The following is an 18,193-nucleotide window of genomic DNA, read 5'->3' on the forward strand; positions in this document are numbered from 1 at the left end:
CGGAGAGCGCAGGGGGCGGTGAGGGGCAGCGAGGGGCGGGGCCTCCAGGAGTGGCCTCCGGCGACCTTCCTCCCCGCCCCACCCCCCCGCTTTTTTTTGTCCGCCTAGATACGGAAAGGCTCCCCTGCACCTTTAAGAGGCCGACGCGGGCAGCCGATTGGCCGAAACGCGCCGGTGACGTCACACCGGGGCCGGCGCCGAGGCGGCCCATTCGGCCCGCGCCCTCCCCTCCCGCCCCGCGGCGCGCTCGCGGACAGTCCGCGCGCGGGCCGTGTGGGGCCCGCGCCCAGTCAGCCTAGATCGCCCGCGTCGCCCGGAGCCCCGGGGGATGCCCCCAGACGGCACCTCCTATGGCCGTCGACGTCTTCATGTGCTCCCCGCGGCGGCCCCGCAGTCGGGGCCGCCCGGTGCTGCTCAAGCCTCAGGTGCCTGAGGACGACGACGACTCGGACACCGATGAACCGTCCCCGCCGCCCGCCTGCGCTTCGGCCGCCCCGGCCCGGGCCCACGCGAGCGCCGCGCCGCCGCCGCCGAGGGCCGGGCCGGGCCGCGAGGAGCCTCCGCGCCGCCAGCAGATCATCCACAGCGGCCACTTCATGGTGTCGTCGCCACACCGCGAGCACCCGCCCAAGAAGGGCTACGATTTCGATACGGTCAACAAGCAGACGTGCCAGACCTACAGCTTCGGCAAGACCAGCTCCTGCCACCTGTCCATCGACGCTTCGCTCACCAAACTCTTCGAGTGCATGACCCTGGCCTACAGGTAGGGACCTGGCGACCCGGGCCGGCCCCACCTCTCGAGAGGAGCTTTCTACTTTGACAAAACCGGCGCGGAGGGCTCGACCGCCTGAGGACCCCGGGGCTGCACGCGTTCCCATTGGTTCTTGCCCTTTTGGAAGGGTTTATGGGTCTGGGATCCTCGGTGGAAGCCAAAGGGGTCCTTGTCCTGGCCTCGTCCCGTGCTAGCAGTGCTTGGGTTCTTCCGGTTCGCCTTTTCCATCCAGGCCCTCCCTTCAAGGTCCCGAGGCCGCCGATTTGGGGCACGGAAGAGGTGTAAATACAGGCTGCCCCTTGTGTTAACTCGACTCTCCACCCCTTCCCCCAAACGCTTTGTGTGTTTCCAGCAATATCGGGTGGTAGGTAAGAGCACCTGTCCAGGGCTGGCTTCAATGCTGGTTCCAGTAGTTAATGGCTTGTGTCCAATCTCAGAGCCTGTTTCCTCCTTTATGAAGGGGGGGGGGGGATGACAGTAATATCAGCCTCCATTGGCTATTTTGGGGAATGGAACGAGAGAGGTAGTGCTTCTTCCAGTGCCTGACACATGGTTAGATGCTCCTTAAATGTTGGCTACTTTTCTGATTGTCCCAGCAGAGGGAGGCTGGCTCTCCTCACATCTACTTTATTGGGAGACCCTCTCCCACCTTGGTGGCCACCCTGGGTGCCTCCTAGGTAGACTTTCAGAGCCACAGCGGTTGGAGGTGCAGTCTGCCCCCGCTGACAAGTTGGAAGATTCTCTGGTCAGCCGTGAAACACTATATGGAGATGGCATTGTTGAGGGCAGGCTCCCCAGACACGAATCTGACACGTGGATCCAGCTCTGGGCAGAAATCCTTTTTTTTTTTTTTTCCCCCCCTAAGTCACAGATATGCCTGGCCCTCATGAGTTAAGTGCCTTTCCGCCCTCTCCTCCTTCCGTGTGCATGTTAGGTATTTGTGCCAGGTGACTTCTGCCTCAGCAACAGAACTTCTCTGGGCTAGCTGCAGTGCAGAGCAGTCCAGTCCTGCACGAAGCTCACGATAGGATCTCTGCTGAGTGGGGGTTATTGCATTGGTAACTGGACTGGCTCTGGCTGTCTCAGGTCTGCAGGTGGCACAGGGAACGTTTCCTAGGAGACTCCAGAAACAGCATAAAGAAAAGTAGGTATGTTCCCCCCATTCCCCGCCCTCTTTTTTTTTTTTTTTTTGGAGAGCCTTTAAACCCTGATACGTCCCAAGTTAAAAACATTACACATTTACCTGAAGTTAAAACATGGCTCAGGGTAGCATTCTCCCTCTCTGGAATAAATGATTAGTCAACTTGTTCCTTTGTTATGTTCCTGAAACAACCCTCCCACCCCCACCCCATTTCCTCTCTTGAAGTTTTCCCTGGTGGTTTGTTTGCCACATGGCTGCAGTGGATTACCTAGAGCTCTCTTCCCATCCCCCTCGCGTGGCACATTGGTTAGGCTCTGCTCTGTTTCTCTGGTCTTGCCAGTTTGAGCTGGCACTGAGCCTGTGAAGATGTTCTCTCTCTCTCTCTCTTAATGGTATTGAGATTGCAGCCTTTTGCCCTCTTTTAGCTCTGCTTACTCAGTCTTGAATTTTAAGCACTTCATTAGAATCAAACCCACCTAGATTGTAGCATATGCCACAAGAGCCTTTTCCAACAAAACTATAGGTGAAAGACAGGAATGTGTTTTATTTAGAGGGCTGAATCCTTTCCTTTCTTTTAATATAAACTTCTTCGTGTACTGAGAGAGAAAGATGATTAAGTCGCAGGAGGCATGAGTAGAAAACTCTTACCTAAACTCTGCTAAAGGAAAAATAAACCAGTCTTCCCTTTGCCCTTTTAGGTTTGGATAACCTAAAGGCTTATTATTAAAATAACACCAAAGAATTTTAGTAATGGCATTTTTCCCCCCACTTCTTTCAAAAATATCTTGGCAACTGGCCATTGCTCAATTAAGTTTCTTGGTTGCAAAACGCAGCCTTACCTTGCTCTTCAAGACCTCCAGCCCCACTGGTTCTTTGCTTTGCTGTAGTTCCTTGTGCACGAGTCCTGCCACTCTGCAAGTCTCCATTGGGTATCTGCCTAGTAATTTCTCATGAAGACGCTCTTTGTCTCTCTGTGTGAGGCCGATTTGAATGTCCCTGAATTTAGTTGGCGGTGTGGAGCTGTGGTACAGATTGACAGAGGAATGACTCAAAACCAGTTGTCTGGGCTGTCGCCTCTGGCACGGAAAGCAGCAGGAGAACAGAAGTGAGTTTCTGACCTCAGCTGTCCTATCATGACCACTAGCTGGCTTTCCCTGAGAAGGAGGCTTGAGATGGGGGCAGGGAGGGAAGTAGATTTGATCTTGGTGGTCTGACTTCCTTTTCCTGGGATTCGAGCCTTCACCGCTGTTTTCCAGGTTTTCTCTTTCTCCTTGGGCCTAGAGGAAGGCCAGCAGGGCCTCCTCTTCTGCGTGACTGTTTCTGGCCTAGGCTCTTTCTAACCTCAGCTTCCTGTCTCTTGGTTCTAGCTGCCTAACTCTCCCTGGTACACTCTGTGCCTTTTTTTTTTTTTTTTTTTTTGGTTTGGTTTCCTGTTGAACTGCTGTCTCCCAGCTGTTTCCAGATGAGGTTCAACAGCTCTTTGGGGGAGGAACTAAGTGCAAGGGAAGTTGTGGCTATTTTTTCCCTTGTCCTGTGAAGTGGTCCAGGGATTCTGAGTATGATCTGTTCCGGAACATGCAAAGTCTTGAACTCCTAAAGGGTCTTTGGCAAGACAGACTCTGGATGAGGGAATAGGGTGTTTGAGAAATGGGGCCTATGTGTGAGTGCATCCAGTGGCCCGCCTGGGTGACAGTGCCAGGGGGATTCCAGCTCCATATCTGGCCTTAGCATCCACGTCCTTCCTGCTCTGGGACGCTAAGTAGCCCCACAACAGAACTTCTTGATTTGGTCCTACAGTGTGTGCTCAGTTACTGGGACGTTCTGGAGGGGAAGAAGTTGCCTTTCTCCAAGGCGGAGTTAGGGGATAGAGGATGGGGAAGAGCCCAGGGTGTACCTTTTCAAAGCCTTCCTGTCTGCCCCCTGCCCGGCAGGGTGGATGTGAGGATTAACTGATAGAATGTCCTGAATGTGCCTAATACCTCCTGGCAGGCACGAGGAACTCACAGGCAGAGTCCAGTTCTCTGTCCTGACCCTGCTGATGTTTAGGAGGACCAAGATTCCTCATGTATAAGCTGGAGGAAGTAACGGGTCTGACTGGGGTCTTTCAGTGTGGTTTTCAAATGCCTGCTTGACAAATACTAAATAGATGCATTCTTGCTTTGCCCATGCTTCCCAAGCTCCACAATGGAGCTATGTACTCTAGAACATAGCTCATGGGTCTTGCCCTCTTAGCATTTTAAGGAATGTCACACATGTAACTCACCCACACAGATTCTGATCACATCTAGTAGATAGTTTTTTTGTGGTTGGTTTTGGTTTGATTTCTCCATCTTTTTATGTAGTTCCTAATAAGAACCTAATAAGAATCCTAGGTATAAATGTCTCTGGAGGGCAAGAGATGGTCTTTCTATGTATTTAGGGATAAGCAGTTCTTTCTGGACAGTGGGTTTCTGCTGAAGTGGATATCTGAGGAGACCTTTTAATTCGTACCTGTAAGATAGCGTTGGGATACAGATTTCCAAAATCTACTCTTATACACGTATGCTCTGTGTAGTAACCTGTGCTCCTGTCCCATGGTGGGAGTCTCTTGCCAGACTCAAGGAATTGCCAGGATTAAAGGTTTGGAACATGGTATCCTCCAGATTTTAGGTTACCAGTAGAGGTACTTTCTAATGGTAACTACTTGTAAATGGGAACTGTGCACACAAATGACTAAATTTACTCTTCTGCAGCATGCCAAGGATAAGCAGGTTTTCTTTCACTCTTTTCAGTATTTGATCATTATATAGTATGCACCGAGGGGCGTGCACTGAGGTGGGAACGAGGGCTGCAGAGATGAGAAAGACCGTCTCTGTCCTTGAGGAGCTCACAAACTAGGGAGTAGGGGACAGATAAACAGACAGTGGTAGAATAATTAGCAAGGGCTGTGATAACAAATGTGAAATGTGAGCCAGCTCTTAGGGCCATACTGAGATTGAGTGTGTGTGTGAATGTGTATGTGTGTGTGTGTTTACATAATTGCTATCAATGTGGACAGTTTGCCCTGACATCAGGGTTTAATACTTACCTCCCCTTCCCCATGTTAACTGTCCACAATTAAGGACCATATTCCCCAGCAGGAAGCCCCAGTGTTCCTTTTCTCTGTCTTCTTCCCTTGAGTAGATTGGAAACAGATTTCCTTTTCACAGAGAGGCTGATTTGCTAATTGCCATCCTGATGGAAGGGCAGAAAAAGTTGATAATATTAGGAATAGCCTGGGAAAAGAGGTTAGAGAAAAAAGTGGAGGGAGTTTATTTGCAAGGGTGGAAGAAGGGACTTGCGCTAACTGAGCTCTCCTGTGTCCTGGATTTTCTTTACGTGGTCTTTGTTTTTTTTTTAAGATTTTATTTATTTTTTTTTTTTGAGAGAGAGAACGTGCACAAGTGGTGGGGAGGGGCAGAGGGAGATGCCCATTCCCCTCTGAGCAGTGAGCCTGAGGACAACGGCATGAGGCTCCAGCCCAGGGTCCTGGGATCATGACCTGAGCCGAAGCAGACACTGAACTAAGCCCCCCGGGCGCCCCTCTCTTTATGTGATCCTAAGCAACTCTCACAGTAGCCTTCTCAGGTGGGTGGTGGTTGAGTCCTCATTTTTCTTATTAAACAAATATCTCCCTCCCCAAATTTAGAAGGTAATTTGCCCTGTTGCTCAGGTGAAGCAGCTTGTCCAAGGCAATGTCTGTGGGGCTGAAAAGTTGCCTCTCTCATCTGTTCCACAAAAGCCTGCGGCCCTGTTAGGAGGCGAGAGTGCCAGTCCCTCTAAAGCCGAGGTGGTTTTAGGCTGCTCGGAGCCCTTCCAGGTGCTGCCCTTCCCCACTGATGGACTCCCTCCCATTCTTCCAGACTCAGCTCAAGCACTCTTGTCCTACTAGGACTTTGCAAAGGGCGCGTGTGCCACATTGCTCAGTAAATCTGTGACACCGTGGATTCTGCCCGCTCTTGTTATGTAGACCTGACTTGGCACCATTCATGCTGTCTTCACCATTGACTTTCCCACAGGGCCTGACAGTATCTGGCGCATACTAGGTGATTAAGAAATACTTGTGGCATTGAAAAGGGAAGCTCAGGGACCTGGAAGCCAACATCATAAACTTGCTCTTGGCAGTCTTGTTTATCTTCACCTGTGCAAAGATAAACACAAACTCTGGGGTGGTGCTTCAGACGACATTGGTGTGCAGTGGGACAACAGGCTGAGTGCTTCTGTTGACTGGTATTTGTATCGTGGCCCACATGGACTGTGGAGCAGATTAATGACACCCCTTCTCCCGCAATATTCATGTGGTAATCCCCAGAACCTGTGACTGTGAATCAAGGTTGCTAATCAGGTACCTTTAAAATGGAGACATTAGGGTTGCCTGGGGGTCTCTGTACGTTAAATGTCTGCCTTCGACTCAGGTCATGATCTCAGGGTCCTGGGATCAAGTTCTGCATGAGGCTTCTTGCTCAGTGGGGAGTCTGCTTCTCCCTCTGCCTGCTTTTCCCTCTCTGCTTGTGTTCTCTCTCTCTCTGACAAATAAATAAATAATGTCTTTAAAAAAACAAAATGAAGAGATTATTTTGGATTAACTGGGTGGACCCACTGTAATCACAAAGGTCCTTAAAAATAGGAGAGGAGGGGCCCCTGGGTGGCTCAGTGGGTTAAGCCTCTGCGTTCAGCTCAGGTTGTGATCTCGGGGTCCTGAGATCAAGCCTCACATTGGGCTCTCTGCTCAGTGGAGAGCTTGCTTCTCCCTCTCTCTCTCTCTGCCTGCCTCTCTGCCTACTTGTGATCTCTGTCTGTCAAATAAATAAGTAAATAATCTTAAAAAAAAAAAAAATAGGAGAGGAAATCAGAGAGAAGCAGAGAGAGCAGCAGAAGCCCTGGCCTGATTAGTTGCTGGCCCTGAAGACAGAAGCGGGGCTGTGTGCTAAGGAAAGTTGGTGCCTCCAAATGCTGTAAAAGGCAGGAAAACATATTCTCCCCTGGTACTTTAGAGGGAACCCAGCCCTGCCAACAGCTTTATTTTTAGCCCAGTGAGACCCATGTCAGACTTCTGATCCCCGGAACTATAAGATAAGAAATAGGTGGTGTTCTAGCGCTCATTTTGGGGTCATTTATTATAGCAGCCTTAGGAAACTAATACAGCCTGGTTTGAAATGTTCCTTGAGGTCATGTTTTTAAGTAACCCAGCTTCTATAAAGGCATTTTCAGCTCTTCAACTGCAGAAGAGCATAGCAGCCCACCCTGGAATTCTATCGAGTTATACAGGCTAGAGTAGGCACCAGTGCAGGGGATCCAGTGATAGGAGGGCCCAGTTATATCAGGAAAAGCCTGTAAAATGGGTCTTACCCTTAGTCCCCAGTACAATCCGAGAACAGGGTATTATAGAGAGTTAACTTTACTTATTTTTAAGGATTCATACGATGATGAAAAATTCAGCGTGAGCTCCCATTCTCTTGGATACAGTATGTGCAGTTCGGACAGCAAATATCTTAGGTGATGTTTTCCATCTTTTGTTGAAATTCTGTTTATAGTTAGAAATCCAGGCCCCAGGACTTGTATTTTATTTAGACAGATCTCTTGGGATCAGGATCATGGCTCAGGGACCTTCTTGTGCTCACCCGGGTAATGGGGGCTGATTACAAGGATCAGGAAAGGTGCTGGGAATCTTGCGATGATTCCGGGATTCTTAGGACCGCCTGACTTCAGTGCAGGCTGGAGCCAAGTTCCAGGCGGCTCTGGGTCCTCAGCACAGGGAGCTTGTCCTCCTTTCCTGCTTCACCCCGTGAAGTGAGTCGGCTCTTCTCAGGCTCTGCTTTCCTTTGCAGTCTTGCATAGCCCCCTGCCAGCTGGCTCGCTCACCTGCAGCCTGTTTCTTCTCTGCGTCTAAGCTTCTTTGGCATCTGCCTGACTGGCGCTTGGCCGTGGCCTGTGTTTCGGATAGAGCCCTTGCTTAGAGCTTCCTGTTACCACTGCCCCTTGCCAGTCGCCTAACTAAGCCCCACGGCCTCTAATTAATCTGTTTGAGGGGGAGATCATCTGTCCCCTCCCTCTCTGAGCAGAACCTCACAGGCCCCAGAGCATGAGTCTGGTCTTTGGGCTGGCTCCTCCTTCCTTCCAGAAATTATTAGTCATGCCTCTGTTGGGTGCTAGGCATAGCTCTAGCCTTGGTGATCCAGTAGTAGCTGAGGAAAATCAGTCATCCTCCCTCATGAGTTTGTATTCTAGTAAGGCAGATCGGTAAGCAGAGTGATGTATGTTGTCAGTGCAGTGGAGAAGGTAAAACAAGATGAAGGAAGGAGAGTGCTGCGGGGCTGGGGAGGGTGGGCAGACCCTCTGCCTCCCTGGTCAGAGGAGTCTTCTGAGGAGGTGACATTTTAGGTTGAGCTGAAACCTGAGTTGTGAGTAGGCGCCAGCCATGGATAAGCCTCCCACGTAGTAGAAGAGCCCGAGGCGAAGGCCCAAGGTGGAATGAGCTTGGCACACTGCGGGGCTAGAAGGGAGACCAGCGTGGCTAGAATGTTGAGGGCAGAAAGAGTGGTAGGAGATAAGACTCAAGAGGCAAGGGGCCTTGTTGGCCATGGGGGGACATTAGGGTCTTGTGCTCGCTGTCCTGGGGGATACGGCTTGTTGAGGCCGCTCTGTGGAGAAGGGTTGATAGGAGGCAAGAGTACCACTAGGGAGGCTGTGGAGCCTCTCTCAGACTAGCATGGCAGCCTTGGAGGTGAGGAGAACTGGATGGATTCAAGGCGGGTTTGGAACTTGCCAAGGGATTGGACATGGAGGATTAAAGAAAGGCCAGCATCGCCATGACTGGGAGGTTTTGGCTGAGGAAGGCCCAGTCGCCTGCAGTGGCAGGACACTGGTGTGCTGTGCACTGGACTTGTCTGCCGTGGGTGCCCTGTGGCCGGAGCTGTGGGAGGGGCAGCTCCCCAAGAGGAGGCTGTGAGGGGGCTGTCAATGTGGGGGGCCCTTGGGTTCAGCAAGGTGCTCACTACTGCTGAAGTAGTCCTCGCAGAGCCTTGGCCAGTCTCCAGTCCATGCTGTTCCATCCTGCCTCCCAGACCTCCACTGCCTCTTGAGGGGGCAGCTGCGGATGGGAGGTTTTGGATGTTCGAGCTGGCATTCGGAAGGTAGTGTTTTTTTCCTGCGAAATATATGTTATCGTATATCCCAAGATATTTTTGCTCAGCTGTGTCTGGTTGTGGTAGAGGAACACTGCCCGATCTTAAATGCTCTAACGAAACTTCTCTAAATCTAGCATTCCAGAAAAATCGTCTGGAAGGAGGCAGTTTAAAAGGGGAGTTCTAGGAAGGCGTCCAAGATCTGGAAAAACAATTCCAGAAACAGGATTTCTTGCCCTTCGCTTTTGAGTCTCAAGAGTGAAGAAAAAGAATCTAACAGCGAGGAATAAAGCTAAGCAGTAAGAGCTCATAAGGAGACAGCAACGAGAGCCGGTGCCTGCTGGAAACAGGTTTGGGTTTCGGGTGCAGTGAGCAAGAAACCGTGAGGATTTAGGTAGCGTAGCTTTGCTGTTGAGGAATAGTCTGGGAGTAGGAGGGTCTGTTCTGAACGCTAGTTACAGCCCCCCCCCCCCCCCCCCCCCCCCCCCCCCCCCCGTGGCTTGTGGGCCTAGGAAGGAACGTGGCCTCTTTTGCTTTGTCACCATGAGATAAACTCGGGCATCAAAACAAAAAAAGCTTCTTATGTAAAAAGTAGGGGGATTAACTTAGTTTCTAGATATTTACCCAATAACCGAGTTTCTGAAAGAACACCCTGAGGAACTTTATCCTGTGCTCACCTCTAAGAAATACAAGTGCCTCTGCTGACATATGGTCTCCGGCCCGTGTGCCAGTGGCTACCTCGTCTCCTGATGGGCAGCGGCGACCTGCCCTGATAGCTTGATACTGAGCTTTTTAGAGGAAGTTAATCTATAAATCCCTTTTATTTATTAAAATGAAACACTTTGAAAAAAAATGAAACACTTTGAATTCTTCAAACAACATATGATTGTATTGATTTGCTATTGTGAACAACTCTTTTCTAGTTGAGTAGCAAGCAGGGTCTTTTAAAATGCCCTCTTTGCTCTTTAAATTATCAAACAGGTCTTTCTCTGCCTTGAAGCAGGTCTCTTTTAGCCACTTGCACAGACAAGTTTTTGTTGTTTTTTAGCAACGTTACTGAAGTATAATTTATATACAATAAAACTCACTCATTTTTTTAAAAAGATTTTTATTTTTGTTTATTTATTAGAAAAAGAGGAGAGAGTTAGTTCGAGGTGGAGGGAGGAACAAAGGGAGAGGGACAGGCAGGCTCCCTGCTAGGCCAGAATCTGAGATGGGCTCAGTCCCATAACATTGGATCTTGGCCTGAGCCGATATCAAAAGTCGGACACCTAGCTGACTGAGCCACCCAGGTGCCCCAGAGCACACTCATCTTAAGTATACCATTCATTGACTTGTCGTGCTGTCGTTATCCCAGTCCAGTTCTAGAACTGGATTCCATCACCCCACTGAAATCCTGCCCCTTAATGTTTAATCCCAGTTCCCACGTTAGCCCCAGATGCACTCTGATTTGCTTTCTGTGTGTCTAGATCTGATTTTCTTTCTGTGTGTCTAGATTTGCGTTTTCTGGACAGTTTCATATAAATGGAACCATTTACATCTGGCTTTTGTCACTTAGCGTCCTGTTTTCAAGGTTCATCCATGGTGGATATTTTACTTAACCATATATTTTATTCTTTGTGATTGCTGAATAGTATTCTCGGTTTTAACATACCACATTTATTTATCCATTCATGACAGACATGTTTTTGAAGGAAGCCCAGTACCTCCATCATTTGGGTCTTGATTTTCCATTCCCTGTAATAAAATTCTCATGCAGATCGAGATGGGAACTTTCTTCTAAGGTGAGAATAGGAACTGGCAGTGCATGTGGTGGGAAGATATTTGGTTTGGATGCTACCGGACAGTGGTGTCACTGGTTGGTAACATACCACAGCCCCTCTAAGTCACTGTGTCTCTAACCGGGGGGAAAAAAGGCAAGGGTTGGGGAAGAGCCGGTATGTGCAACATGATGAACCTCAGAAACACTGTGCTGAGTGAAATAAACCTTACTCTGAAGAGTATATACGATTTCATTTATATGAGGTTCTAGAATAGGTGAAACTAAGGTGAAGAAAAATCACACCAGTACCTGCCTCTGAGGGAGGTTGGAGAGGGGCTGACTGGAAAGAGGCGCAAGAGAACTTCCTAGGATGGTGGTAATCTTGGTAGGGGATCATGTATATATTTGTCAGAACTCTTTGAATAAAAACAGTAAGCTTAAAATTTGGACATTTTTTTTTTCATGTAAATCTAACCAAAAGCAACAGGAATCATTGACAAATATGGAACCCTGGTTGATGTTGTGCATGCTGTTATGCTAAGGACAAAGTGTACAGATGTCTGTGTCTTACTCCGAAGTGCTTTAAGATAGTGGTGCTCGAGCCTTCTGGCCTCAGGTCCCCTTCGTGCTCTTAAATATTGAAAACCCCAAAGAGCTTTTGTTTGTGTGGATTATATCTGTTAATGTTTTCCATATTAGAAATGAAAACTGAGAAAATGTAAAAATATTTGGTAAGCATTAAAAAAAATAATAAACTCATTTGGGTCAACCTAACGGTTAACGGTTTTGTAGAAAATAACAGTTCTCAAGGGGCACCTGGGTGGCTCAGTGGGTTAAAGCCTCTGCTTTCGGCTCAGGTCATGGCCCCAGGGTCCTGGGATCAAGCCCCCCATTGGGCTTTCTGCTCAGCATGGAGCCTGCTTCTCCCCCCACCCCTTTGCCTTTCTGCCTACTTGTGATCTCTCTGTCAAATAAATAAATAAGGTCTTTAAAAAAAAAAAAAGAAAAGAAAAGAACTGTTCTCTGAAAAAAACGAGCCCTTCTCTTTAATGTTTAGCTAATGTTTAGTTGGAAGACAGCTGGATGCTTGTATCTACATTTATCTGTTGCAGTATCACATGCCTGGAAAACTTCACTGTATCCTCTTGCGAGAATGAGAGGGAAAAAGGCAAGAGCCTCTCAGTATTATTTTGAAAATAGTTTGGATATCATGGACCCCCAGAAGGGCCTCACAGAGTCCCAGGGGTCTCCAGATCACTTTGAGAACCACTGCTTAAAAATAAATAAGATGGATAGTTGGATAGATCAACTCGTGATAAAGTAAATATATCCAAGTGTTAATTGTAGCATCCAAGTTGTAGGTACACAGGTGTGCAGCATATTTTTTTTCTTCAGTTTTTCTGTATATTTGAAAATCTTCACATTGTTAGCAAAATGAGAAAAATGCATTTATTTAAAGAATGACCCCCCCCAGGCTTTATCACGGAAAAATAGATATTTTGAACAATATTGAAGACAACCTTTGGAATGAAGTACTGATCTATGCTACAACCAGAAGGAGCCTTGAAACGTTATGCTAAGAAGCCAGACACAAAAGCCCACCTGTCGTGATCTCATTTATATGAAATGTCCAGATTAGGCAACTCATAAAACAGAAAGTGGAGTAGCAGTTGCCATGGGGATAGAAGAATGGATGGGCCCAGCTAATGGGTGTGGGGTTTCTAAAGGAGTGATGAACATGTTCTAAAATCAGAGAATGGTAAAGATTATGCAACCCTGTGAATGTACTAAATACCAACGAACACTTTTTTTTTTTTTTTAAAGATTTTCTTTATTTGAGGGGCGCCTGGGTGGCTCAGTAGGTTAAAGCCTCTGCCTATGGCTCAGGTCATGATCTCAGGGTCCTGGGATCGAGCCCTACATCGGGCTCTCTGCTTGGTGGGGAGCTTGTTTCCCCCTCTCTCTCTCTGCCTGCCTCTCTGCCTACTTGTGATCTCTCTTTCTGTGTCAAGTAAATAAATAAAATCTTTAAAAAAAAAAAAAAAGAGGTTTTCTTTATTTGGGAGAGAGAGAGAGTGAGAGAGCATGAGAGGGGAGAAGGTCAGAGGGAGAGGCAGACTCCCCACGGAGCTGGGAGCCTGACGCAGGACTGGATCCTGGGACTCTGGGATCATGACCTGGGCCAAAGGCAGTCCCTTAACCAGTTGAGCCACCCAGGCGCCCCACCAATGAACACTTTTTTAAAGGGAAAATTTTGTGGCATGGAAATTATGTCCCAATAGAACTGTTACTTAAAAAATACTTAAAACACTTTAGGTTTTCAACATCTTTAGGAAGTCTGACTTGGGAAACTCTGGACTACGTGATCTTGAAGATCTTAAATATGTCAGTGTCTAGAAATTTCATAATTTGATATCTCCCCGTCTCTTCTGTGTATCATAATTGAGAGAATGGTTGGGAAAATGACCTGTCTCTCCAACTTTCCTGATAGCTTGCCAAATCACCCTCTCTGAGGTTATCCTATTAAGCTCTTTTTCCTCTTAATGTATGAGTCAGGGGTTACAAATATAAATGCCCACAAGGGCCAGGAAGTGACATGAGCCATCTGTGAGGAAAAGAGGACCTTTTCTACTGTGTATTTACCTTCTTATGATACAGTCATGGTTACAGAGAAATTTTTTATTGTGAAAACCCTTGTAAGCATAAACTGTAGTTGAACTTGGCCTCAGTGATAGATGGAAAGGCAATAGGGAGTGGTGGGGTGTGTGGCGAATTAAAGGATGTTTGTCTGGTCTAAAGGGGGCAGCCATTACTCAGCTTCAGGTGATTTTTGCTATTTGGGAATGTGATCTCACTATTAGAAGATTTGGCATATTTGAAAAGTTGGGAGAAATCTGAATTAATATGTGAACTGTACTTTTTTATTTTGTTTCAATTTACATTTTAATATCTGAGTCCAAGTATTAGTTATTCTGGGGAAATGAGTTTGGGCTAGGTTAAGTGTAGTTTAGAAATTAGAAATGAGTCTTGGCCAAAGAGATTAAGGAATGTGTTGTGCTGTTTGCCACAGGTCAGCTTCTGGCACAAAGGAAGTATTTTTAGGTGTACTAACTTTTTTTTTTTTTTTTTTTAATTTACTTATTTGACAGAGAGAGATCACAAGTAGGCAGAGAGGCAGGGAGAGAGAGAGAGAGAGAGAGAGAGGAAGGGAAGCAGGCTCCCTGCTGAGCAGAGAGCCCAATGCTGGGCTCGATCCCAGGACCCTGGAATCATGGCCTGAGCTGAAGGCAGAGGCTTTAACCCACTGAGCCACCCAGGCGCCCCGGGTGTACTAACTCTTAATGTGTACTTTCTGCCTTGTGCTGTGTTTAAAGCTACAGGACCATAATCTTCTGAATATAAAATCTAAGATTGCCTGGTAAATCCCAGAGATATATATGCACCTAGTAGACAGTTACTCTGAGTTAGGAGGGGCTTAGGCAATTATTTTAAATGATCTTATCTTGGGAGATGGAGGGTCGATTTTCCATTTTGTGAATTTCTTGGACTAGAAGTTACTCTTAGCTATGTAGTCTGTCTCAGACTACACCCCTTAACTTCACCATACTTGACTGGGGTGGGGCTGTTTTCATAGGGGGATTCTGAGGAAAGGGATAATAATTTGATTGAACTCCACAAACAGTTGATTTGATTATAGTTGAAACAAAATTATAACTCTAAGTTAGACTGAGGAGGCCTGTCTCTGGGCTCTTGTTTTAAGGTTTCTAACCTACACATTTAACATATTACATGCCTCTGTGTTTTCCGCCTCAGTTTTAGTGTATGTGGTGTGTGTGTGTGTGTGTGTGTGTGTGTGTGTGTGTGTTTGAGGCAGTTAAGTAAATAGATGTGCCACTTTAGAACCCTTCACCTAACACACATAGTCTCACATAAAAGTACGGCCTGTGCAGCCACCGTGGGCATGTTCCTGCTCTCCGATTTCTATCTGTATTTGATCTGATCTGTAAGGGTGTGGGCAAATTAGCTTTATGGTTCTTAAAGGCCAGTAACTTCTGCTTCTAAGCCAGAGTGAAATAGAATTTGTATTTCTTAGAGGTGCAGTGCCTCTGCTGACATATGGTCTCTGAAAAGTTGGGGAGTTACTCTTTTAGGCTTAATGCCGTAGTTTTTGAAATTTGACTGTATTTCCAGGCCTCCTTCCAGGAAAAAAAATCCCACACCCAGAGATAACTACTGTCAGTTCCCTAGTGTTTATTCTTCCAGACCTTGTGGGGATTTTGTTTGTTTTTCTTTCTTCTTCTTCTTCTTCTTCTTTTTTTTTTTTTTTTGTTTTGGTCATGGTGGGTGTATTTTTTTTTCCATTGAATAGATTAGGGATGCCTTTCTAAGCCCTAAAATACGCATCTGCAATGTTTTTTATTGACTGCATGGTATTTCACTGTGTGGATGTACTATTTATTTAATCTCTTGGTTATTGAGAATATTTTATGTTATTTTTGTGTAACTTTAAGGTGTTTCTGGGCCCTTGTTCTGTTCATCTCTCTTACCGTACTGTAAGGTGGCTACTTACTCTGGAAATGTCCCTCTGCTGCCTCCTTCTCCATAACAGAAATAACCCTCGACCCTGAGAATCTTTCTGCAGACTCTTGGAAACAGGCAGCCATCAGGATTGCCACATACGGCACCCACCTGCCTCGTCACACCCTCCCAACCCTCATCGATAAGGTGTGTGTGGAGGGAGGAGGTGAGCAGGTACACAGCAGAAAATCGCCCTTTGTTCTCTGCCCTCTGCTGCTGATAGGAACGTTCCGGCATTTTTACGTGCGTCCCTACAGGCTGCAGAAGGGCAGGGAACACGATGGGTGGTGGTTGACACGCGGGTCAGCAGCTTGCACGCCTGAACTGAGGCCTGAGCTTGGATGTCTCTGCTGGGTCCTGCTGGTGGACAGACCCCTCAGGCCAAGGGTTTTGTAATGATGTGAACGAGTGAATGCGGTCCCTTGGCTTCTTGCGGTTCCAGAGGCAGGGAGAGCCTTGAGTGTCATGAAAGGTGGTAATTCCAGTTGTGTAAATCCACACCACATGTGATGGCGAGCTGTGTGGGTGCATTTCCTTTGAATTGTAAAACAAAATGCTGGTATGACTTGGTTTGTGGAAGGAAGAACTAACTCAGTTTGCTGGAAAACAATTTAATTAATCTGTCACATCAAGTCCGGAGATGCTGACCTCTGGCTTTGGCAGCCTTGCTTGTCACTCTCATCAGTTGTGGGGTTTCTGTGGTTCCATCTAGCACCCCCCTGCACTGCTGGCAGAATGTGTGGTGTATAGTGGAGGGGCTGGTTGGAGACATGAGGACCTTGGTTATGTTTGAAGATGGCATTGGTCGTAGGACTCCTTGGCTCAGTGGAGAGGCTGGGCTGCCCCTTAAGGCATCTACAGCCACCCACCACACCACACTCCGGCTCAGGGGTCCAGACAGGCCCCCCAGCCTCCTAGCTCTTTCTCAGGCTGGTCTTCTATTCATTAGACAAGTCCTTATTTCTATTTCTCTTTAGTTTTGGAACTCATGATGCTTCCCCATCCCTGCCCCAACATGAGAGACCTTGTCAGAAGGCTTTTCCCCATGGAATAAAAGCCTTCTGACAAAAGCAAAGAACCCAGTTATCAGCTTCTTTCTTGTCCTTGGCATTGTCCCTGTGCTGTTCCTGAGAACCAGCAGGCAGGTGCTGGGGAAACTCACCTGTGGCACGAGGCACAACATGATCTCCCTTCTTTGCTTTTCCAAACAGCCTACCAAAGACCTCTTGATTATAGTTGAGCTGGACTGGCCAGTAGGTAGCCAGCTGCTTTTTGCCCCATGACTTTGTTTGCTTATCTCTGGTTTTGTGCTTGTTGCTGGCTCCTCGGAGTTATGGGTGTGTTTGAACAGTGCTTGAGGTGATTGCTGCTGATTGGTAAACAAGGATGAAGGGAGCAAGCGTGGGTGTGGTATGAGAAATACTGTGATCTGCTAGTTCCCCCACCCTAGCTCCCTCCACGTTCTTTCCTGCAGAGAGAATTTCTTTCTGTTTCCCAACTAGAGGGTCCTGGGGTAGCCGCTTTCAGGCTCTTGTAAAGCTAGGGGCAGCCACCCCAGCTTGGTAGCTCTAATTGAGGTCTTGGGTGTGCTGCCCTCCCAAACGGATTGGAACATTGACCCAGCAGCACTGCAGAAAAACCTGACGTTTCAGCCCTTTGTTCTCTGTTGGCTGGGATCACTGGAAATATATCAGTAAGTGAGACTCAAATATGTCCCGGGAGTTCCAGCTCCAGGGTAGGAGATCCCATGGCCGCGAAACAGCCAGCTCCAGTGATGTGTCATCGCTGCACAGCAGCTGGCCTGCCTCTCTCGCGTCACATGGGTTGGCTGATGTTGGTTTAAATGTGTACTTTTTCCCCCTTCTTTTTTGTGTGATGTCTTAAAGTCATGGGGACTAGGGGGTAGAAATTAGGAGGGGAGGGCAGGTTTTTCAACTGGCCCTTGTTGGCCTGCTGCAGTCTCCTGACAAAGCTGTCATTGTTTTGAATAAAGCACCAGTTGGTTCAGTTTGAATCAGTTCAGTGCTCTGAAACTGGCTGCTTTTCTTCCACCTCAGCCATGCTCCCTGGGGGGAGGGGGAGGAGAACTGGCCAGTCCAGAGGAAAGAACCTGCTTTCCTTTGCCCTCTTGGCTCAGTAGCATCTTAGGCGATTAGTTAACCATTCCAAAATAGACAGCTGCCACCTGGTCAGTGGCCATCCCAGGCCACTCCTGGACCTCAGCTGGGTCACAGACATCATGGCCTCCTGGCGTGGAGCCTCCAGGAATCACGCTGCTTGCCCATGGCCTCTGCCTCACTTGGCACTCCCCTGCCTCATACAGGAGACCACCTTCTCTGGCCAGGTTCCCCACCTGCTGTCGCTGCAGCCCAGCTGACCTTCATGCTGACCTTTTGGCCTGGCATCTGCCCCTATCACGTATATGATGCTTCAAGCTACAGAGTTAATCTGAAGAGTGAATGATTCCTCCGGCTGGCGTCCCAAACACAATCCCTCCAGCCTGGGAGCAGGAACTCGGTGTTTGGGTTCTTTCTGCTGCTTACTTAAGTGGCACTGGCTTCCACCCCCCGTTTAGTTTCATATCTGTGTGGTCAGATAGTCACATCCAGCTGTCTTTGTAAATGCCAGCCTCATGGGTGCGGACAGCAGGAACTCATGTCGGGGTGGAGGTAGCTCACGTAAGCGGTGAGAAGATCGGACTCCATTTCCTTACCGAGTCAGGAGCTTAGTTTCTCTTCATATGAACTGCTAGCTATCCAAATCCGTGTGGTTGCAGAGTGGCATTGGAAGAGCTTGGG

General features: G+C 47.9%; 1 protein-coding gene across 3 annotated transcripts in view; it reads left to right on the forward strand.

Moving 5' to 3' along the window:
- Positions 1-201: 201 nt before the first annotated feature.
- MLXIP (MLX interacting protein) overlaps positions 202-18,193 on the forward strand; it is a 59,882-nt gene continuing 41,890 nt past the window's right edge. For 2 of the 3 annotated variants that reach the window (XR_004277848.1, XM_032309132.1), the window contains exon 1: positions 202-763. Coding sequence is in view for 1 of the 3 variants with exons in the window: in XM_032309132.1 (XP_032165023.1) it covers positions 351-763 (413 nt within the window). In the remaining 2 variants the exon portion in view is untranslated. The remainder of the gene's footprint in view (positions 764-18,193) is intronic. The other variant, XM_032309133.1, reaches the window with a different exon arrangement.

This window comes from Mustela erminea, chromosome 13 (genome assembly GCF_009829155.1).
Source record: "Mustela erminea isolate mMusErm1 chromosome 13, mMusErm1.Pri, whole genome shotgun sequence".
NCBI classification, from domain to species: domain Eukaryota; kingdom Metazoa; phylum Chordata; class Mammalia; order Carnivora; family Mustelidae; genus Mustela; species Mustela erminea.